This window comes from Macaca nemestrina, chromosome 14 (assembly GCF_043159975.1).
Source record: "Macaca nemestrina isolate mMacNem1 chromosome 14, mMacNem.hap1, whole genome shotgun sequence".
Taxonomy (NCBI): Eukaryota; Metazoa; Chordata; class Mammalia; order Primates; family Cercopithecidae; genus Macaca; species Macaca nemestrina.
This window is the reverse complement of record NC_092138.1, coordinates 29,058,158-29,082,249: the sequence shown is the minus strand read 5'-3', so window position 1 is coordinate 29,082,249 and position 24,092 is coordinate 29,058,158. Positions and strand designations below refer to the sequence as shown.

The window sequence follows — 24,092 nt, the reverse complement described above, 5'->3', positions numbered from 1 at the left end:
CTACTCTTCTTTCTATAGTTGGAATTGTTCTTTGTGTTTGTTTTTAACAGTCTACCATTCCAAAAAAAAAAAAAAAAAAGTATGTATTAAGTACATATTTTTCTCTTAAAAGCCAGGGGGTCTTGAGTTTATCTTCATCTTTTGGTATGATTTTTTTAGGCTCATAATGCTTGTGTGTTTGCAGGATGTTTGTTTGAGTTCTCACGGTCTCCAAAGGTCTCTACCCAGAGATTTCAACTTTGTTGTTCTTTGGCTACAAAGAACAGGAGAAATGGAGGACTTTGGTGGGAGTGTGGAGACAGTGAGCTCAGGGTGCTGAGGGCATTACAGCTGAATGTGGGGGTATAAAGATGTTTCATGTGCTCCCCCCATCCTCACTTACTGACCTCTTCTACTTCCAGTGTCCAATCAACATAGCCAGCCATTGACGGGCTCTTGGGGAAAGCGTAGCTCAGGCATGAGGTCCCCAAATCCTAAATACCAGCGCACCTGGAACTTGTTGACATGCAGATTCTTGGGCTCCACCCAAACCAACTGAATTAGAAACTCTGTGGGTGGGAACCAGGAATCTGTTTTAACAAGCCCTCGGGGTGATTCTCATTACAGAAAGGTTTGAGAACCACTGGCCTCGCCCATGACTTTCCACTTGAGAGAGAGAACTTTTCTGGTAGATAACAAATTTTGTTCTTGGAGTTATCACACAGTCTCTTACAACTAATAAAACTCAAATCATTTTTTAAAAGCATCTTAAATATCCAAATGACATCTATTAGCACTTTGTGTCTTTGGCCTTCACTGTCATCCAAGGTAGCAGCAGCAGGTGTCTCACTGGCAGAGGAGTAGCTAGCTGACTTTCCTTTATTTAGAGGTATCCCTTGTCACATTTAAAATATAGCATTTTAGAGTATTTGCAGCCTATAAATGTGCATACTTGTAATCCCAGCTACTCAGGAGGAGGCTGAGGCAGGAGAATCTCTGGAGCCTGGGAGGCAGAGGTTGCAGTGGGCTGAGGTCCTGCCACTGTACTTCAGTCTGGGTGACAGGGTGGGACTCTGTCTCAAAAAAAAAAAGAACGAAAAAGAAAAAAATTACCTCCCTCATTTTCTTTATAATAGTATTGTGTAAAATGAGTAAAAGTCTATAAGAAGAACTTTGAAAAGTATTAAGTGATACACATATGTGTGTGTGTGTATATATACACATATATATATACACATATGCAATGGAGTAATGAAAATACATAATAAATATAGATTAAAACTATTTAAAATAGATGCATGAATTAGAAAGGCTAAATAGATATAGATGTTTGCATATAGGCATATTTAGTTGGATTAAGTTAGATTTAAATAGTGCGATAGAGAACTGTGCATACAATTATAATTACAAATCAACCCTTTCTCTGGGCTGTTTAAAATAATCAGATATTAGACCAAAAAATGACATGCTGTCTGCCTTACCTTTTAGTGATGATTTGTAGGAAGAGGAAGGTGGGGACTGGTGAGTGGAAAGATAGCAGAGTTTGTGAGGGAATGTTCTGTGTGACTGAAGACAAAGGCTGGAGATTCATGGACCGAAGGCGTGAATCTACTCTGAAAGACAGGCGAGAGTCCAGTCCAGGGAAAAAGGTGCAGATGGGTAGGATTTGGGTGGGTACTCGAATTAAAAAAAAATGGATTTGGCCGGGCACGGTGGCTCACGCCTGTAATCCCAGCACTTTGGGAGGCCAAGGCGGGCGGATCACAAGGTCAGGGAGATCTAGACCACGGTGAAACTCTGTCTCTACTAAAAATACAAAAAATTAGCTGGGCGCGGTGGCGGGCGCCTGTAGTCCCAGCTACTCGGGAGGCTGAGGCAGGAGAATGGCGTGAACCCCGGAGGCGGAGCTTGCAGTGAGCCAAGATGGCGCCACTGCACCCCAGCTTAGGGGACAGAGCGAGACTACGTCTCAAAAAAACAAACAAACAAAAAAATGGATTTGTGAGGCAATATTGCTGGGGTCAAAACCAAAAAATCAAATTGACCAGAGTGAAAAATAGCCTGGGTCCTAGCATGGTTCTGCTGCCACATGGGATGACTGGACTGTCTTTTCAGGTTCATGTAACAAACCATACTATTTAAAGTATACATGAAATGCTTTCTATTCATTCAAGCGACCTTACTAAAAACACCCCATGAAAATGAAAGTCTGTATCTTGCCTTCAAAACAAAAATGGCAATACAAAATTTAACATTTGATGCATTTTTTTTCTTGTTATTTTTAAATTAAAAAGAATTATTGTCCCGGCTTGGCTCTATGCCCCTAGACTCGGACTCCCACGCCACCATGGCACCTGCCGGCCTCAACATTTGATTCAGACCAAGAATTTCTTTCAGCAGATGCTATCTTGTTTGTTAAGTAACACAGGCACACCAGATGGATTTACAGTAAACAGAAGAAACTAGTCTTGCCTCAGTTTCATCATCTGGACTCAGTGTCTTCATGGATTTAGCAAAGGGATTTGGCCCAGTGTTTCTCAATGGAGGTGCTATTGGCCTTGTTGGATAAGACACCTCTTTGTGCAAGACAGTACATTTCAGAAGATCTGTGGTCCCCAGGCCCTGCCAGTAATATCTCCTAGTTGCTGTAGCAATCAAAAAACCCCTACAAAGTGATGGATAAATTTAGTATCTTGATTGTGGTGATGGTTCCACAGGTGGATATACACATGTGAAAAAGTAACAAATTGTATACTTTATTGTATGTCAAATAAACTTGAATAAATCAGTCAAATAATGCTTTCTCTCTTCAAGTATTTCCAAGCCCATATGGGGATGAGGAAAGGGGTAGGTGGGCAGGACAGGCCCTGGTTGTAAGCATCCAAAACACTCTGCAGTCTCTGATGGCTCCAGAACTCAACGAGTCTATCTGGGTCATAGAACTAATTACTTGAGGTACCTGGAGATGTTTTAATTTATTGCTCTCTGAAGTTGCAGGATCCATTTCCCCTAGCAACCAAATGCATTGTTTTTTTTTTTTTTCTTATTTATATATTTTGAAGCTGCTCAAAGTTATTTTTAAATATCAAGTACATAATTTGTCCTGTGAATTATTTCATTTTGTAGATGGAAAAAGCCCTGGGCCTTTTTAAGATTTGAAAGAGGATATAAAAATCTCTTTTAACTGTCTGGCTCCATGATCTTCCAAAATGTGTTCCAAAATCTCAAAGTAGATAAGTAAGAAAATCATGATCATATCTTAATATTTTGACCCCAAATTCTGTGTTAGGATCAGAAGCTCAAGGTTGTAGATACTTTTCATGCATTGATAGGATAAAGAAGAAGGAGGATGGTTTATAATGCTTGTACCATGTAAACAAGAACCTAAGGTGGCAAAGGGAGGCAAATTTTTTTTTTTTTTTTTTTTTTTTTTGAGACGGAGTCTAGCTCTGTTGCCCAGGCTGGAGTGCAATGGCCGGATCTCAGCTCACTGCAAGCCCCGCCTCCCGGGTTCACGCCATTCTCCTGCCTCAGCCTCCCGAGTAGCTGGGAGTACAGGCGCCCGCCACCTCGCCCGGCTAATTTTTTTTTTTGTATTTTAGTAGAGACGGGGTTTCACCGTGTTAGCCAGGATGGTCTCGATCTCCTGAACTCGTGATCCGCCCGTCTCGGCCTCCCAAAGTGCTGGGATTACAGGCTTGAGCCACTGCGCCCGGCCGGGAGGCAAAATTTTTAAGAACTAACTGAACCAAGCATAGTTTTATTCATATAGTAAATTGGCTTATATAACATATATTAATTTTTATTATCTTTCATCTTTATAAGAACACTATTTGGTATATGAAATAATTTGGCCCTAAGACATTAAGTCACTTAGCCCAAGGCTATCCAGCCAATAAATGGTAAAACCAAGATTTTAACTCAGGGTTAGCTGGCCCCAGAGTTTTGTTTTTCTCTACATTGTGGCAATAAAGCATGGGAATGGTATTTCTGCTTTATTGAATCAGAACAAGTGTCCAGCTTTTATCTTAGAATTGTGGACCTCAATCTGCTTCTTTGTTCCCCTCAGAACCAGCCCTAATCTGTGGAAGTGGCAAAAATGGTTTAAAAGCTGGTGGTAAAAGTTTAAAATCTTTCCATATTCAAGAATAATTATGCAGCTGAGGAATTTTTAAAGCCCCTATATTTCAGTCTCTTCACTTGTCAAACAGGAGTTTACCTTGATGTAAAGATTGTTACGAAAACAGACTGCCCTTGGGTTTGACCCACATGCACTTCAGGATTTATTTGGACAGCCAGGGAATACCCACCTTTTGAAAAAGAATTCCAAGAAACTGTGGCAAAGGGGTAAAACATTATCCTAAATGATAAACAAACATATATGTCAAAGGTTCATATAAAATATTGCCTCATATCATAACTCAATGTTACAGGTTTGACAAACTAGCCAACTGCCTGCATTTCAAGGCATAATGACATAAACTTATCCAAGAGTCCATCTTATACCGGGGATTCCCAAACCCTGGGCTGCAGACAGGTACTGGTCCGTGGCTTGTTAGGAAACCAGCAGCACAGCAGGAGGTGAGCAGAGGGCAAGTGAGTATTAGGAGGTCAAGCTCCCCTTCCTGTCAGATCACTGGCAACATTAGATTCTCATAGGAGCACAGCCCCTATTGTGAACTGTGCATGCAAGGGATCTCAGTTGCTTGCTTCTTATGAGCATGTAATGCCTGATGATCTGAGATGGAACAGTTTCATCCCAAAACCATCCCCCCATTTCCACTGTCTGTGGAAAAATTGTCTTCCACAAAACTGGTCCCTGGTGCCAAAAAGGTTAGGGACCACTGTTTTATACCATATGGGTCAGCATACAATAGCCTATGGGACAGGCCCCACTTACTGCCCGTTTTTTGTAAATAGGGTTTAATTGGAATAAAGCCACATCCATTCATTTACACATTGTCTGCAGCTGCTATTCTACAATGGCAGCAGAGTTGAGTAATTGCTACAGAGAACGTATGGCCCACAGAGCTCAAAATACTATCTGGCCCTTTATGGAAAAAGATTGCCAAGGCTGGGTGCAGTGGCTAACGCCTATAATCCCAGCACTTTGGGAGGCCGAGGTGGGAGGATTGCTTGAGCTCAGGAGTTTGAAAGCAGCCTGGTCAACATAGTGAGATCTCATTTCTTTATATTTAATAAAAAGAAAAATAAATAAAAAGATTGCCTTTAATGAAAAGAAAAGTAAATAAAAAGATTGCCAACTCCTGATCTATACAAACATTCTGCACCAATTTTTATGTACATGTGGGTAGAAAACAAAGATACCAGCATAGTCTTCTTGGGAGAAAATGAGAGGCGACTGCTGCTGGGCAAGCCCATAATATGATGCTCCTTCAAATCAAAACTCTTCACGTCTTTGTTCAATGTGTATTTGGTGAGGATGGGGAGAAACTGATTTCCTATTAATAAAAGCCATATATACCTCTTCCTTCAGTTCAAAATAAAGGATTTATTGCATGCACTAGATATTATACAGTATTCTACTTTGTTTGAAATTATCTTCAAGCACAGTTTTCCAGTATGGTAATAACTTCTTGGATGGTTTAATGTTTAGATAACCGATGATGTCACATGTTCCCAGTAAATAACATCCCGGAATGCACTATTTGGTTGGGGAATTTAAGCTGTCTTCAGAGGCTGACTTTTAAAGATTGGCTGTCAGCTGGTTGGTCTCTGAAGATGGTGCAGCCTCCTCTTTTACAATGCAGTTCATGTGTACCCATCACAGAACTGCTCAGCAATGGGAGGTTGGCACCAGCAAGGAGTGTGTCTTTTGTTTTGCTTTGTTTTGCTTTTCCATTCATGAGCACTATCTAATTTGGCAAAAGAGAGGACCAATTTCTGTCTCTCTCTCTAGTAACGTAAAGAATTGTATGTGGAAACCAAGGGATCTCCACCTTGGCTGAACTGGCAGAGGCAATGAATAATACCTTAAAGCCACTTTTACCAACTGCTGTGTACGAAGGTCCAGCTTGAAGACTGGGTACCATCAGTGGTTTGTTACTGGATTGTAGTGGCATTCATCCAACTGTAGTGCCCCTTAAGCTTTCCTAATGTCTGTACATCAAGACAAAGCACCTTTCATTTATCCCGTCACACAGAGGGTAAGGTCACGTTTGTTGAACAAAAGTGAGGGCATTTAGCATCCTTTAGCGAAACTGACCACTATCACCTAGGAATTGTGTAAGTACTAGTTTTGTCAAAAGTCCCCAGAGCCGCTACTGATGATTTGGTTATAATCTGAAATAAACGAAACTCACTAAATGGAAAATGCTGCTCTAGAGACAACAAAGCTCTTTGAGTCTCAGCTCCAAAACTGGACCCCTTGTGTTAGTTTGAGATGCTAAATTAGTTTTAACCCCATTGCTTACCACCACATCTCTCAGTCCAGTGCCACCAAAACTAGCACTTGGTCATCGGGCTCTAAAACCCCATAAACAAAGCCGTGATGTTATTAGTACACACAGAGGAGAACACCAGCTGACCAAAGCTTCTGTAAGTGAAATTCTACCCACCAGCCCCTGTGGTGTGAGGGCCTCATGTGGAAGTAATTGGGTATTTGGGCAGGGAGAAACCTCTGAAACTTGTAACTGAATCCTGAAAAGAATAACAGAGGAACGTCAAGTCTGAGTTAAGCCATTCCTATCTGCTTGTGACTTTTCTCCTGATGTGAGTCTCATCTCCCAATCATGTTTGTTCCTGATCAGTTTGGGCCATTATTTTCCCTCCCTGGACTTTGATTTATCTGCTAAATGGGGAATTCCAGATGGTGGCCAATGCTTCCTCAAACTTCAACATTGTGTAATTGTGAACATACGTTGCCATTAAGATATATGTATTTTTAGACTAAGACGAGCAGTAGCTTTGGCCTTAAAAATGAACTTGCCTCAGAATAGGTGAATATCGGAATGCCAGAGCTGGTCTGTGATTGAACTTTAACTGCTTCTTAGTGAATAAGTGGGGAAGAGGACAGAGAAACTTCTGTTCTTTATTTGAAATTTCTTTCTCCTTTTTTGGAGCTAAAAATGCCCTTTTGTGATGTGATAGGGATTGTAACGTGTGTTTGCTTAATTGTTTAGGTTCTTACTTGGCAAAATAAAGTTGGAAATCCAAGGTTGAATTCCAAATTTTTGTTATCGAAATTTTACTGGCCCATGGGATCCAAGCATCTAGAACCACTGCTTAAAACCCCGTAGCTGAGATTTCCAAAGCTTCAACTTATGCCAAGACAGGAAAGTCAGTTGTTGGGTGGTTTTTTTTTTTATACCCTACATAAGTGCACTGAAGAAATATAAGGTAAATCTTAAACTGTTAGGAGGTCTACTCTTTTTCTGACTTCATTTTTGCTAAGTCTGGATGCTGAGCACAATTACCCAACAGGTAACCCCAGTCTCAGGCAAGGAAAGCCTGCGGACTTCAGCAGGCAAATGTTGATTGCAGTCCTTGTGTTTGAATGTTGGCAGTTCGGCCATGCTGGAAGTTGCTAAGCACTTGGTACCTGTGCTGTGGAGATTCTGTGGGGAACGTCTGTGGGCTGGCACCCACATCTACACACAGTAAATGTGCCCGCGTGAGGCCTCAGAGAACCAAGGTTGTTGCCTGCTGGCTGACCTTCACTGGACTTGCTGTTTTCTCTGCACTCATGCTCCCCTGACAAACATCCAGGCCCAGCAGGGGCCAGCGATCTCATTAATTTGCATTTCCTTCACTAGACTTCATTCATGTCAAGCTGGTATTTGTTATTCATTGGAGCAGCTTAAATATGCGGAGGTAAACAAACCTTCTGCTGTGGTGCTGAGCATGGAGGGCTCTATTTGGGGGAAGAGGGATCAGTTTATGGCTTTTAACCTCTAACTTTTAAAATCTATTTAATTTTGTGAATGATAATACATAGCAAGGTTTGTCCTGTTCTTAAAAGGAATACTGTGAAAAGTTTCTTTTGTCCCTGTGCCTTTTTTCAGTGTCCAACTCCAGTTATCACTGTTACTTGTGGCTTGTTTTTCCTTCAAGGATTTTTTATGAATATGCGTGCCAAAAGAATATTTGTTTTCTTTTTTATACAAGTGGTGACATACCATACACAGCATTCTGCATCGTTTCATCCACTTAACAATTTATCGTAGAGATCTTGCCATGTCAGTACGTAATAAGCACTCATTCTTTTCTTAATACCGCATAAAATTCCATTGTGTAGCTGAATCATAATTAATTAGACGAGTCCTCTCCTGAAGGCCATCCAGGTTGCCATAATGAGTAACCATGTTCACATATATTGTTTTGGACAAATGCTAGTTTATCCATAGAACAACATAGGCATGTATTTGCTGGATCAAGGAATTACATGTTTGTAATTTTGATAGCAGTTGTGAAAATGTCCTTTATGGGAAAAAATATCTCAATTTACATTCCCACTAACAATATTTCAGAATACCAGTTCTCCTCAAGCTATATCACAGTTGTGGATTTTCACCAGTCTTCCAGGTAAAATGTCTCTCAGTAACATTTATTTTATGAATGAGGTTGAGCATCTTATGTTTGAGTCATATCTTTTCATTTCTGTGAAGTGCCTGATCGTATCCTCAGCTATTTTTTTAAGTTAACTTTTTGATCTTCTTTTTTTTTTTTTTCTGAGACAGGGTCTTGCTCTGTTGCCCAGGCTGGAGTGTAGTGACGCAGTCTCAGCTCACTGCACATTCAACTTCCTGGGCTCAAGCGATCCTTCTGCCTCAGCCCACCAAGTAGCCGGGACTACAGGTGTGCACCACCATGCCCAGCAAATGTTTGTATTTTTCATAGAGACAGGGTTTCACCATATTGCCCTGGCTGGACTTTTTGGACTTTTATGCAGTTTATTGGAGCTCTTTATATTAGGAGATTAGCCCATTGTCTGTGATATGAGTTGTAAATATTTTCCCATTTTGTCATTTATTTTTCTTTTTAACTACATTTTCAACACATTCCTCATGTGAAGTGTTTGGCTCAGGGCTGTTTCCTATATAGCCTCAATCATCCAAATGTGTTGATGGCTCCCTGCATTCAAAGTACTTTAACTTTCACCTTTTCATGTACTAAGCCACTTAATTTGTAGAGGTTCCGTACTGGGCCTGGTGAAACTCAGCTTGTAAATTACAGAGGCAACTTGAACCGAGGTCTCCCTGGACTATAAAATCCACCATCTTAACTACCACACAGTGTATCCAGTAGGACTTAAGAGAGTACAGCCCAATCTTAATATTAACCAAAGGAAAATAGAAGCCATAAAATAAAATCTCCTAGGAGAGAAAACAAAGAGTTGTGATGTACTATGAACCTAATTTATAGAAGCCACTATATGAGAATTTTCCTTTCCATTCATACAAATACAGAGGTTCAAGATTGTGTAACCTCAGCAATTAATTGTTACTTCCTATATGTTAATTACACCGTGAAGCAACATCCATTCTGTATGATGCCTCCATTAAGTATTATGCCCACTCCTTTTCATTTTCTCTGTTTACACAAATATATTTTCTTGATTGTCCCATGTAGGTAAGCCTCCTCACAGTTGGCCCATACTTCTCTGTATCTTAATATGGCCCAAAGCTACCTAGATTTAATTCTTTTTCATGGAATGATTTAGTGGTTTTTTAAACCACCAAATACCTATTATTATTTCTGTATGCCTAAGGAAATAAAGGTTCCTGTTCTTTACCTGAAGCTGCTCTGCTGTGTGTACATGAGCATTCTTGTGTGTGTGTGTGAACATGTGTTTGTGTGTCTGTCTCACTCCAGGGAAACCTAACACTATCATTTTTACACCATAACTGAATAAATCACAGTAGTCAGAGAGATGTGAATCTAAGGAAAATTTTTATAATGAATGGAAACTTCAGGGAAAGATGAATAATCCAAGGAGCTCAGAACTAACCCAAAATGAAAATAATAATAGTAAATGCAGCATCCTCTCTGATAAAATCTTGGGCCCAAAACTGCAAAAATATGAGAGAAACTCCATTTAAGTGGAACATGGGTGTTTTATCTTACCTCTTTGAATGTTGAAGGAAATCTGCTCCAATAGAATGAGTTCCTTTGTATGAGATAAAAGGTGAAAAAGAGAGAAGAAATGAGTTCCTTTGTATGAGATAAAAGGTGAAAAAGAGAGAAGAAATTGGCAACGCTCTTAGCCCACTGAAAGCAGCCTGCTTCAGAACCTAAGGCATTGTGGTTATATTTACTTGCTTGCAAAATTGAGTCACGAAGGATGTTATAGGTCTCTTTGAGCCTCTTTGCTTTTACCCTTTATTTCTATATAATCTACATTTATATTAATAAATTATCACGTGCCATATACGTTTCAGAATCATTCCTTTTGACAGTCCCATGGGATCGAATCCCCTCCTAAATCCCAAAATATAGAAAGAGAAAATGGTTGGATACAGCACCAGGGCATCATACATTAGTACTAAATATTCAACTATGCTTGCTTAGAGAAACAGTAACCATTTAAATGAGCAGATGATTTGGGGGTCATTCCTTACAATGTGACTGCTCTTCTCTCAGGCAGTCTTAGTCCCTGTATCACTCTCCTAGTGTGTAGCCTTGCTGCTGCCTGAGTGTAATCCTGCCTTTCAAGATAACCATTTATTATATGGTGCTAACCCCTAACAACACAAGCCAGCTCCGTCCTCTGGTACTCAGCAAAAAAACAACAAAAAAACAAAACAGTCATCGGTAATCGTGCAGGAGGAAAAACTAGTTGCATATGATATATTGAATAGATACTTCCTAGTTTTCAAGGGTGACCTGTGACTATGCTGAATTTCTGCCTTACACATTGATTTTGTAATGTAATTTCCATGTAAAAATCACATCTTCTCTATTAGCATTATGTTGAAGACTCATTCTTTCACTCAACAAATACTTATTGAGTGTCTGCTATGTGCCAGGCATTGATGCAAGAATCTGATTGATCTCAACAACTTAAACTGTAGTAGACCCAAAGTGTTTATTCTGTGCTGAAAGTCTTTGTCATTTGCCCAGTCCTTTTTGTGTGGTATCCATAAAAAGCAGACCATGATAAACTTGCGTAGGCTCTCAATGTCCCACCTAGAATGTAGATCAAAGGGATCTTGAACCTTTACATAAAATTCTATTGCATTGTTCTAATTTTTCTGAAAATTTTAACAATGAAAACACTGAAAAATTTAAGAATGAGTGTCTTAGGTGGTTTGACTGAGCTCATGTATTAGGTAATACTGTATGGAGTCAAAGAATAAAAAGGATGAGACTGATAAACATCAACATTTAGGCCAGTGGATCCCTCAATGGATCTGACCAGTAAAAAGTACAGAAGGGGATTCAGCTGTATGGATAATGTTTTATGTCTTAAGCAGCATTTTGGATTCATTGATATGCACTGGTTTATTCTTTGTACATTTTATGTATCATAAGTATTGTGTATAATTTTTCAAAATGAACCCAGAAAAAGGAAAAGAAGACAATGATATACTGGGGAATGGAAATCAGGTTTTAAATTTTTTTAATATGTAAGATCTCTTTTTTTTTAAGTGTAAATAAAAGAGTTCAGATCGAGGTCCTATTCCGTGTGATGGTTCTCTTTGTTGGTAGGATGTTTTAAGAATTAATTTCACTTATCCCTGGTTAACAATGTTTGCCAAATATCCAAACTTCATGGTTAAAAAAAATGCATTTTTGAAATTGCTCCACACTCTAAGGCCTAGATCTTTTACCCAAAGCATTACAATGTCATTATACTGGTGATAATGGAGTGATCTTCCCAGGAAGAAAGCACAAAAAGATAAATGAATTTTCAGGCTTGTGACACTGATTGACAGGGAATGCCTGCACAGAGTGACCCTCACTAACTAGCATCTGTTTCTACCTGGTGATCATTGGCCTTTATGACATGAACTTTGAGAAACCCACTCTCAGGGGATGATTTTTCTAGAGGTAACATTGGCCCAGGACTAATACAGCTAGAATTTGCAGTCAAAATTGTCCTTGCTAATGTGTTCTTTCTTTCTCTCTTTTTAATATTTTGACTTCAGCGAAGGGAGCAATCTGACCCCAGCACATCACTACCCAGACTTTAGATTTAAGACATACGCTCCATTAGCATTCCGATATTTCAGAGAACTTTTTGGTATCAAGCCTGATGATTACTTGGTAAGAACCTGTCATTTTTCTTCCTTCTATAGAAATGTGTGATGTAAACATTTGTCTCGTAGCAACAGCAACAAGTGGCTTGTGTCTCTCATTTTATAAAGCTCTGGGGCATAGTAAAAGTTCCAAGTTTTATAATGATTATAAATTTAGCTTCAAGAAATGTTGATGTGACTACGTAGCTTTTACTGATAACTGCAAAATCTGCGATGGTAATTGATATTTAAATAACTATAATATCAGTTGTGACTTCAGATAATTATTCTAACAGATATGTTATAATTAGTTCTAAATACTCCTGTGAATTTTGCTGATTAGATTCTATTCAAAAGCCTTTCTATGTTAATTGCCTTATTTGTACCATTCCTCTAAACTACCTTGGCCCACAACCATTTCACCTTGACCTACAAATTTGAATAAACATTTTAAAGAATCTGGATAGTTTTGTTCTCAAGATCTCTTCAGGCAGACTTTTTAAACATATTTTTATTTGATACAAGGGCATGTTTTATCCTCAGATTTGTCTGTGCTCTTCATCTGCCTTCTGGCACACGAGGTACAGACACAACAGCCTTTTTGTGAGAGGTAGTCTGATGTGACCTCAGAGTTTTACCTCATTCCTGTTCAAGGAGCCAGGAACTTTCTGTTGCAAGTGAAAAAATGGTTTGTTTCATAATTTGATCACTGTTAACGCCCTGGGGCTCTTCAAAATTGGTTTCCAAAAGACTGTAGGAAGAATGCCATCAAATATTTATTGTGCATCCCATTCTGAATGATCTTAATAAGACTTGAGCCAGATCCTGGGACAGTGCTTTTCAGAGGAAGTATAGCAACACGTGTAACAAAGAGTATATAATATGCATCTTATACTTTGGATAAGATATAAATAATTAAAAGTTGATTCTACTCTGTGCTGATGAAGACTCTCTTATGTCTCCTCTGAATCTTGTAAAAGAAAAAAGAAAATCTGTGAATGATCTTCTTTATTTGGTCCGTAAGAAAATCATATGACTTCTGCCTAATGAAGCAATACTGCTTTCTCAAGGCACATCAGTAAGTCTCCAAAGAATGGTGAGGGCAAGGTAGAAAGTCCCTGGCATCCTGCTGCCCTTAAATGTATATATTGCTCTTTTTCTCTTACCACTCCCCTTTAATTGAAGCCTCAGGTGCCTCTACCCGTCACTACCAATGCAAGTACACAAGCACACACATTTGTTCTCTATCTCTCTGTGTGTGTGTGTGTGTGAGAGAGAGAGAGAGAGAGAGAGAGAGAGAGAGAACATCCTTTGGTTTCTAGCCATTCTGTAATTACTGAAGGTTGTCATCATTCAGAAAATGTGTTTGAGATGGGGTTTACAATGTGGTTATACTGATGATAATGGAGTGATGTGTTTGAGATGGGGTTTACAATGTGGTTATACTGGTGATATACCCCCAATGGGGTTTCGATATTATATTATGGAAAACAAGATAGATCTCTCATCTTCTGCCACACACTCAAATTTAATGGATTCTCTTTCTGAATTTCCTTGAACTTCTCACCAGCTGAAGAGATGCCTTAGACTTAGGTTTCACACTGCTGATCCAGTCAGTATGACCAGATGGATGCCTGTCTTTAGCCCTCCCATATCCATTGCCCCAAAGGCTGGACGTCCATTCTTTCATTCATTCAGACCTCACAAATTTGCTTTCTTTGGGAAGAGCCTTTTCTGAACAACTTCCCACACAGCCTACCCAAGTTTCCTAATGAGTCTTTAAGCTGGAAAAATTATTTTCATAATGTGGTTAGAGTATTTACAAAGGAGCATAAGAATCTAGCTCATCACTTCTCACGAGAGAAGTCCTTGTGCCTGTAGCTGGCAAAACGTAATCAATCAGTGGGCACTTTGAACACCTATTATATCTAAAACACTTTGCTAATACTTGTAGGGAAATTCAAAAAACTACAAGTCACGACACACAAAGAACTTAAAATCAAACTGGAATGCTAATTTGTCTATGTAGAAAACCAATCAACTCTACCAGGCAATAAATGTAGAAACTGAAGCAAAACATGAAATACTCTAGGGTTGAGGTAGAGGTCTTTCTCTTTCTTGGGGTGATGATTAGGAGGTCTTCTTATGAGCATGGTGTGGTTTTAACCATGCCTTAAAAATTACAAGGGATTTTAAAAGGTAGAAAAGAGATGGATGCTCAGGGGTGAAGGGTTGGAAGGGGCACTGTAGAACCAGAGATGTGGATGTATTCAGTTTTCAGAGGGACATTTAGTGGACCAATATGGCTAGAGGGAAGAGTTTTTATCAGGAACATTATTAACATTAACAGATAGGTCCAGGCCACTCAAATAAACAAGCTTCTAAATTATAGGAAGCTAAGGAAATATAAAGATTGACTAGATATTTGATGGTGTTGAGAAATAACTTTTTTGGTGGGATAATAATATCATGGTTCTATTTTAAAAGGAGAATCCTTGTCTTTTAGAGGATACGCTGAGATACCTATGGATAAAATTGTTTGATATCTGGGATGTACTTCAACAGAATCTGAGGAGTTGGTCAAAGCATACAAAATTTGAATTAGACAGCCAGGCACGGTGGCTCATGCCTGTAATCCCAGCACTTCAGGAGGCTGAAGTGGGAAGATCACTTGAGGTCAGGAGTTCGAGCCAACATGGTGAAACCCTAAAACTACAAAAATTAGCTGGGCGTGGCGGCACGTGCCTGTAATCCCAGCTACTCGGTAGGCTAAGGCAGGAGAATCACTTGAACCTGGAAGGCGGAGGTTGCAGTGAGCCGAGTGCAGACCTTTGCACTCCAGCCTGGGTAACAGAGCAAGACTCCATCTCAAAAAAACAAAAATAAAAATAAATAAATAGCAAAACTTGAATTAGAGAGGAGGAATAAATGTGGGAGATCGATTCTACATGGTCACTATAGATAATAATAATATATACTTGAAAATTGCTGAGAAAGTAGATTTTAAAGATAAATGCTTGAGGTGATAGATATCCCAATTACTCTTATTTGATCATTACACATTGTGTATAGGTATCAAAATATCACATATACCTCCAAAATATGTACAACTATTATATATCATTTTTTTTAAAAAAAGAAAAAGTTCCCACCACAAAAAAAGTGATGAATATGTGAGGTGAAGAATATGGTAATTAACTTGATTGAGCCATTCCATAATGTATACACACATCAAAACATCGTGTTGTATACCATAAAAATATACAATTTTATTTATCAATTCAAAAATTAATCGGAAGGATTATATACTCTAAATGGGTGAATTGAATGCTTTCTGACTTATATCTCACTATAACTGTTAAAAATAAATAAATTGAATGCCCCCAGCCCCAAAAGAAAAAACTGAGGGAAGTAAGGCAGCAGAGTGGTTGGAGGTCTTGAAGAAACAAGATTGGCCATGAGTTGATCATTGATTGATCATGAATGAGTTTACCATTCATGAGTTGATGCTGGAAGATAGATACATGAGCGTTAATTTCACAATTTCTTTTCACTTTTATGTATGTAAATATAACTTAAAAGGTAGAGAGAGGCCAAGTGTGGTGACTCATGCCTGTAATCCCAGCACTTTGGGAGGCCAAGGCAGGTGGATCACCTGAGGTCAGGAGTTCAAGACCAGCCTTGCCAACATGCCGAAATCCCATCTCTACCAAAAATACAAAAATGTTAGCTGGGCATGATGGCATGAGCCTGTAGTCCCAGCTACTTGGTTAGCTGAGACAGGAGAATCACTTGAACCCCAGAGGCATAGGGTGAAGTGAGCTAAGATTGCACCACTGCACTCTAGCCTGGGCAGCAGAGCAAGACTGCATCTGAAACACACACACACACATGCACACACACACACACAGACCCACAGACGATGGGGGAAAGATAGAGCCAGGTACATAAGTGTGTTTTTGTTTGATTCCATTTGTCCACCTCCCTCATTCACCATGCACATGGTTCAGTAACTAGACACATCTCTGGGGCTTGCAAGAAACAGAACAAAGGCAGTGGCCCTAGCTAAACATGACTACCTGGTCCCCAACAGCAGCTGCCACCCACCTGTGCCTGCACTGGAGACACCTGTAGCACAGGACTGAGGCAATTCCCCAATAAACCTTGGAGTCTCTGGAAGCTCACCTCCAAACCGCTCTATCTGGGGCCACACCTAATGATCTGGAGTGTGATCGATGAGGAAAGGGTTGTTTACATGACACAGCATGCTTAAGTGTCAGGTATAATAACCTTCAGTGACTTTTTAGCTCAATCCTTCATTTTACAGATGAGGAATCTGAAGCTGGGATCAGCAAAGGGAGATGCCCAAGGTTACACACACTGGTGGGGTCAGAGCCTAGATCAAACAGTGGTCTCCCCAAGAGCTTGAAGACCCTTCACCAGGTGGCCTCATGCTTCCCATATTTGATGAGAATCACAGATCTCTTAGCAAATATGTACTCAAGCTAGCCTCTCCCTAGCCCATTGACCTGTGATTGTCCATTCTGAAGAACACAGCCGAAAGAAGTCAAACACCTTTAACAAAACACATTTTGGAAGAGTTTAGCTAAAGGAAAGCACAGAAATAGGAAATAAGACATTGCTTGAAAAACCCTGTGAAGAAACAAAGGATACAGTGCCAGTCACAAAGTACATCATGGTGGCTGGCAAACTTGGGCTACTCAAACCCACACTTGTGAAGATATAGTGATGTAAGTCGGGGGTGTGGGAACAATCTCTAGCCGTTGGTAACCCATACTTAGGTGTAATATTGAATACCTGCGATTTGTGTGTATTTCTACTTAGTTTTTTGCTGTTGCATCTGGATTCCTGCCTGAATTATTCTGTTTATGTGTTCAGTCCCATTAAAATTTACCATGTGCATGCTGATAACAAGTTTCATGTTGAAACATGCATAATTTGGATTGTGAAACAGCATGGTGAAGGAGCTTCTGCATGCAGCAGTGCAAACTTTCCTTCTTCCTTATTTTTTCCTAGACAAACACCTCCCAAGGCAAAGCCAAATGGCCCCAGAGCATTCCCATCTCTGCTTGGGCAACCAGCCATGGGTTCTTTCCTTCTCCATCATGTGCCTGGTTATTCAAAAATCCAGTAGAACTTACATGAGTCTTTTCAGGCTCACCTGCACCAATAAGAAAGCGAGCAGAGTGAATATTTCATACTATCAGGGGAAGAAATGGCACATAAAATTATCTCCGCCACATGGGGCAAGTTTACATTGTTAATTTACATTGGCAGGGCCCAGCTGGGTTGTGCTTTGCTCTTTCTTTTTCTCCAGTGGGTATAGCAGGGAGACCCTGCAGGAAATAGAAGCAAGAGCATGAATACATTAGAACAGCTTGCACAGATGACAAGTGCCTGGAAGGTGCATAAAACCCAGGAGCACGCATGGGGGCGTTTGATCATGACTAATTAAAATGTTCCCATCTCTCCTCTTCATTTGCTCTTAAGAGGCAATGTTGCAAAGAAGGTGGCTTAGAAGAGAATGTAGTAACTGAGTTGTAGAGTGAGAAACCATAGAATTCTACAGCATAATGGTGGTACTCCTGTTCAGTATCATAATCACAGTTTATTGCACATTGATGCTGGGCTATGAATAGCCCCCAAAGGGTTATTAAAATGGATCAAAACAATTTATTATTTCATTCATGTTATATATAAATGACATAATAAAAGAATATTTGACAGTGTAGTAACCAATGAAATAGCCTTCATATTATGTCACTGCATTTTTTTTTTTTTAATGTCACTGCTTATAGAAGAATTGGAGACTTTCATTGGGAGCAGATGTTTAGGTCTGAATCCAGTTTTTTCTAGACACCTCTTTCTGGATCACCCCCCTAATTTCTCTATTTGCAGCCTCTAATTGCTGCATCCTTTGTTGTTTTCATATTTTCACAACATAAACTCCTACTCATAAGGAAGTTCTGCGTCAGGAATTCAAATGCCATGGAGCAAAGAATCCAAATTCCTAAAGAGAGTCTAGGGTCTGCCTTCACTTTTTATGAGAGCTTGGAGTCCACACCTTTATATTCCAGGGTCCCAAATTCGTGAGTAAATGAGAAACCCAACATTTTCTTGCTTCACTCAGAATGCTTTCGTGTCTCTTTGGATCACCCTGAAGTCATGGGCAGTAGGCTGAGAACCTCAGTGCATCCTAGGGTGGTGTCAGCTCTTCTTACCTGCCTGTGGAATGAGTATATTGTAGGCCATGTGCTTCTCTCACCTGTGTGTGATCGTGTCATAAAATTAACAACAGCAATACGTGGTCACTGTTTGCCAGGGATTTCAAAAGCATTCACTTTAAAAACTTCCAGTAACTTTCCGGTAGATATTATTACCTTTATTTTTAGAAATGAGGCTTCTAAAACTCCAAGATGCTAAATTCCTTACTCGGGATCACATAACTAGCAGCTGGTACAAATCTCATGCCCTTTTCACGAGTCACTCTTCCACAAGAACACTTTGTCTGCACACATGGCTGGGCAAGCGCTCTCTGATTCCTCTTGGTTTTTATGGCGTCCTGTCTGCAGTCTGATAGCTATTTCTGTTTTCCTAACTTATCCTCAACTCATCTGTAGGCTTAGGCTCTAATGCTGTTTAGTAAGAGATTGTTGAGAAGCAAGGCTAACAGAATGAAGGGGAAGTGGAAGATGAAAGTTGCCAGTGACTTAGGAAGCCAGCAAACACTTGCTTCTTTCTTTTCTTGGATAATTTTGTTTCCTTTATCCTCAGTATTTTCAAAGCAGAATAATGTAAAAGGTCATATCTAGAAACTACCTTTTAATGATGTTTCTGCTAGTTTCTCTCTCCCTCCTCTCACTTTTTCTTTCACTGTCCCTCCTTTCAGGTCTTTCTATGATAGGGACTTAAGTATTCACAAGCTCAGAACAAAACTTTTGGGATTTTTTAGCCTTGATGTTTTTTCAGATGCCTATATCCTCAAGATATGGCTACTACAAAGCTGTAGTAATCAAAACAGCATGGTACTAGTATAAAAACAGACACATTGACCAATGGAATAGGATAGAGAGTCCAGAAATAAACACACACACACACACACACACACACATCTGTAGTCAATTGACTTTTGACAAAAGTGGCAAGCACACACAATGGGGAAAGGATGGTCTCTTCAAGAAATGGTGTTGGGAAAACTGGCCATCCACATTCAGAAGAATGAAATTGAACCCTTACCTCACATCATAAACAAGAATCATCTCAAAATGGATTAAAGTCTTAAATGGAAGGCCAGAAACTGTAAAACTACTTGAAGAACACATAGGGAAAAACTACTGCACAGTATTGATTTGGGCAGTGATTTCCTAAATGTGACCCCAAAAGCACAGGCAAAAAAGTAAAAATAGATCAAAGGGATTGCATCAAACTAAAAAGCTTCTGCACTGCAAAGGAAACAGCAGAGTGAAGAGACAATCTACAGATTGGGAAAAAATAGTTGCAAATAATGCATCAGGTAAGGGGTTAATATCCAAAATAAATAAGGAACTCAAACTACTCAATAACAAGAAAACTAATAACCCTATTTAAAAATGAGCAAAGGACCTAAATATACATTTCTCAAAATATATATGTGTGTGTGTGTGTGTGTGTGTGTGTGTGTGTATGTATACAGGCCAAGCATGTTGGCTCACCCCTGTAGTCCCAGCACTTTGGGAGGCTGTGGCAGGTGGATTGCTTAAGCCCAGAAATTTGAGACCAGCCTGGGCAACATGGCAAAACCCCATCTCTACAAAAATACAAAAAAGTATTCAGGCATGGTGGCACATGCGTGTAGTCCAGCTACTCAGGAGGCTGAGGTGAGAGGATCACCAGAGCCTGGAGAGGTCAAGGCTACAATGAGCCGTGATCAGGCCACTGCACTTTAGCCTGGGTGACAGAGCGAGACCTTGTCTTTTTTTTTAAAAAAAGACAGATGGCCAATAGATACATAAAAAAAGTTCAACATTCTTAATCATGAGAGAAAACCACAATGAGATATCACCTCACACCTGTTAGAATGGTTATTATCAAAAAAGATAAAAGATAACAAGTGTTTGATGAGGAGGTAGAGCAAAGGGAACTCTCATATACTGTTGGTAGAAATGTAAATTCATACAGCCATTTTAGAAAACAATAGGGAGGTTCCTCAAATAGCTAAAAATAGAGCTAGCATATGATCCAACAATCCCACCACTGGGTATCTATCCAAGGCAACGGAAATCAGTACAGTGAAGAGATGTCTGCACTCCCATGTTCTCTGCAGCATTATTCACAATGGGAAAGATGGAAACAACATAAATGCTCATCAAAGGATAAATGGATTTTTTAATGTGATATATATACACAATGGAATACTGTTCGGCCTTTAAAAACAACACAATTCTGTCATTTAGAACAGCATGGATGATCGTAGAGGACAATGTGCTAACTGAAATGAGCCAGGCACGGAAAGATAAATATCACATGATCTCACTTACTTGTGGAATCTAGAAAAATTGAACTCATCGAAGTAGAGGAGAATGGTGATTACTAGAGGCTGAGGTGGTAGGACGTGGATAGAGAACAAGGAAAATGTTGGCGAATGTATACAAGTCTGTTAGATGGAAGAAATCAGTTCTGGTGATCTATTGTATAGCAAGGTGACTATAGTTAATAGTAATGTATATCTTTCTAAATTAATTTTTTAAAGTGGATTTTAAATATTCTCACCACAAAGAAGTGTGTGTGGTGATGGATATGTTAGCTATCGTGATTTGATCATTCTACAGTGTATTCATGATCAAAAAATGTCACATACCCAATACATGTATACAATTATTACATCTCATAGAAAAACAAATACTGCATGTTCTCACTTCTAAGTGGGAGCTAAGCTATGGGTATGCAAAGACATGCAGAGTGGTATAATGGACACTGAAGACTTAGAAGAGGCAGGGTGGGCAGGGGGTGGGGAATGACAAACTGCCTGTTGGGTACAACGTCCACTACTCAGGTGATGGGTGCACTAAAATCCCAGGCTCCACCACTATGCAATTAATCCATGTAACCGGAAACCACTTGTACCCCTAAAGCTATTGAAATAAAAAAAATTGAAATTAAACAAATCATTGTTTGCCAATCAAAAATTTAAAAATAGAAAAATTTAAAGACGATGTGGTTCTTTAAGCTCCTGCTTCTGCCAGGCTGGGTCTATCTCGCACCTGCATGGCCTCTTTACCTTTTTCTCTGCCACCCAGTGTTTCTCTAGTCAATGATGTGGATTATTAGTTAATAAACACTGAGTTTAATAAAACCAAAAACAGTGATATTTACAGCCATACAATTGTTGGTGGAGTTCAGCCATCTGACAGAAATGTCTTGAGTACCTACCACGTATGTAGGCACCTACCATGTTCGAAGGCACAGGTCTTGGAACTGTATCACGGTGTAAGATAGTCACAGTTTCTGCTGCACAGAGTTTTACAATCTCTGCAACTCGGGGAAAAGGAAACAGGCAATTGCAGGATTTTGTGGTGACTTCTGTGATGAGAATATCCAGGGCCAGGAAGCAATTGATCTTTTATCCATGGAACCAGGAAGAGTTTTCCGGAGCAAGTGCTGTCTCAGCAGGCACTGAAAGCTGAAGCTGTGGCAGCAGCTTATGAATTATGCTCCCTGCATCTTCCCTTTGTCTTTCTCCAGTGGTTTCCTAACCCAACAGAGAGGTCCTCTGCTCCAGACCCTCCAATGGCTTTTCAGCTCCCTTAGAAAAAAGAACAAAGTCCTTCCAGTGGCCTATAGCACTGGATGTGGTCTGTCCCCCTGACCTCTCTGGCTCCATCCCTTTCAGGGCTCCTCCTCACCCTGTCTGCTCCAGCCACTGGCCTCCTGTTGTGCCTTGAACCCACCACGTCTCAGGCCTTTGCATTTGCTCTTCCCGTTGCTGAAGTGCCCGTTCCCCAGATAGCCATGTGGCTTGCTGCCTGGTCTCAACCTCTGCTCCAATGCCACCTTTGCAAGGAGGCCTTCAGTGACCACCCTATTTGGAATTTACTGCAACCCATTCCTCACTCTTTGCTGGTGTTCTCTGCTGCTTTTTCCATGATCCATTTTTTCTCCCCTGCACTTACCACATTCTGATGTGTAACGTATTTACTTGTTTACTGTCTGTTTCCTCCTACTGGGATATAAGCTTTATGAATGCCTGGGACATAGCAGATGCTCAATAGGTATTTTTTAAATGCTGATTAAATACAACAATGAGTGGTAGGCAGGTGGAAGTAGAAGGGAGGTTGTCACAGGCACAGGACAACGCAAAAGCCTGGGAGTTGAGAGTATGCAGCACTTTTAAGAACCATCATTCTGAGCAAACTATCACAAGGACAGAAAACCAAACACCGCATGTTCTCGCTCATAGGTGGGAATTGAACAATGAGAACACTTGGACACAGGAAGGGGAACATCACACACCAGGGCCTGTCGTGGGAAGAGGGTAGGGGGGAGGGATAGCATTAGGAGATGTACCTAATGTAAATGACGAGTTAATGGGTGCAGCACACCAGCATGGCACATGTATACATATGTAACAAACCTGCACGTTGTGCACATGTACCCTAGAACTTAAAGTATAATAAATAAATAAATTTTTTAAAAACTGAAAAAAAAAAAAGAACATGAGAAGTCAGTCTCTGGGGCTAGAGCTAAAGTTGAAGGAGGAAGTCATGAGAGGGAAGGCTGGGGAGGAGGCTGGGTCATTCATGGCCTTTGAAAGCTCTGTTAAGAACCATTGATTTTTAGATCTCACAAATAAGTGAGAACATGCAATGTTTGTCTTTCTGCAAAAGATGTGAAAGGCCAGAAAAACATGAAGAGATTTGCATTTCAGAAAGATGCCTAGTTTCCTGGTGAATGTACTGGAGGGGATGAGCGTGGAAAATTAAGACCAGAAGCTTGCCATAACAATTCAGGCATGAAATGATGAAACTTTTGAACTTAGGATGTTGGCAGAAGTGAGCAAGTAGCATCAACAGTCTGGATAGGAAAGATGGGAAAATGTGATGAGTCAAGGATGATGCCCTAGTTTCTGGTTTGGGGAACAAGGCAAATAATGCTTCCATTCTCTAAGGGAAAGAGGGAAAAGGCAGAGAACAGGGAGCAGATGATCTAGGGTCACCATGTGCAGTTGTGCAGGCTGTGCACTGCTCAAGCTCTCCTAGCTGGCCGAGGGGAAGGAGTGGAGACTGGAATCCAGCCGTTCTTTTTTTTTTTTTTGAGTGGGGTCTCGCTCTGTTGCCCAGGCTGGAGTGCAATGTTGCGATTTCGGCTCACTGCAACCTCCACCTCCCAGGTTCAAGAGATTCTCCTGCCTCAGCCTCCCAAGTTGCTGGGACTATAGGCGCGTGCCACCACTCCAGGCTAATTTTTTGTATTTTTTTGTAGAGACAGGGTTTCACTGTGTTAGCTAGGATGGTCTCGATCTCCTGACCTCATCATTCACCCACCTCAGCCTCCCAAAGTGCTGGGATTTTAGGCATGAGCCACAACGCCTGGCCCCAGCCTTTCTTCTTTTTTTTTTTTTTTTTTTTTTTTTTTTTTTTTTTTTTTTTTTTTTTTTGAGACGGAGTCTTGCTCTGTCCCCCAGACTGGAGTGCAGTGGCCGGATCTCAGCTCACTGCAAGCTCCGCCTCCCGGGTTTACGCCATTCTCCTGCCTCAGCCTCCCGAGTAGCTGGGACTACAGGCGCCGCCACCTCGCCCGGCTAGTTTTTTGTATTTTTTTAGTAGAGACGGGGTTTCACCGTGTTATCCAGGATGGTCTCGATCTCCTGACCTCGTGATCCGCCCGTCTCGGCCTCCCAAAGTGCTGGGATTACAG

General features: G+C 40.4%; 1 protein-coding gene and 1 long non-coding RNA gene across 5 annotated transcripts in view; both read left to right on the top strand.

Moving 5' to 3' along the window:
- The window catches only part of LOC105491781 (phosphatidylinositol-4-phosphate 5-kinase type 1 beta), a 307,266-nt gene that overhangs the window by 161,488 nt on the left and 121,686 nt on the right, over positions 1 to 24,092 (top strand). For all 4 annotated transcript variants that reach the window (XM_071077710.1, XM_071077709.1, XM_071077708.1 and 1 more), the window contains one exon: positions 12,090 to 12,207. In XM_071077710.1, coding sequence (XP_070933811.1) covers positions 12,090 to 12,207 — 118 coding nt within the window. The remainder of the gene's footprint in view (positions 1 to 12,089; positions 12,208 to 24,092) is intronic.
- LOC139358118 (uncharacterized) lies at positions 1,819 to 10,773 on the top strand. Its single transcript, XR_011612483.1, has 2 exons — positions 1,819 to 10,126; positions 10,171 to 10,773. It is a non-coding gene; the product is annotated as an uncharacterized lncRNA (long non-coding RNA).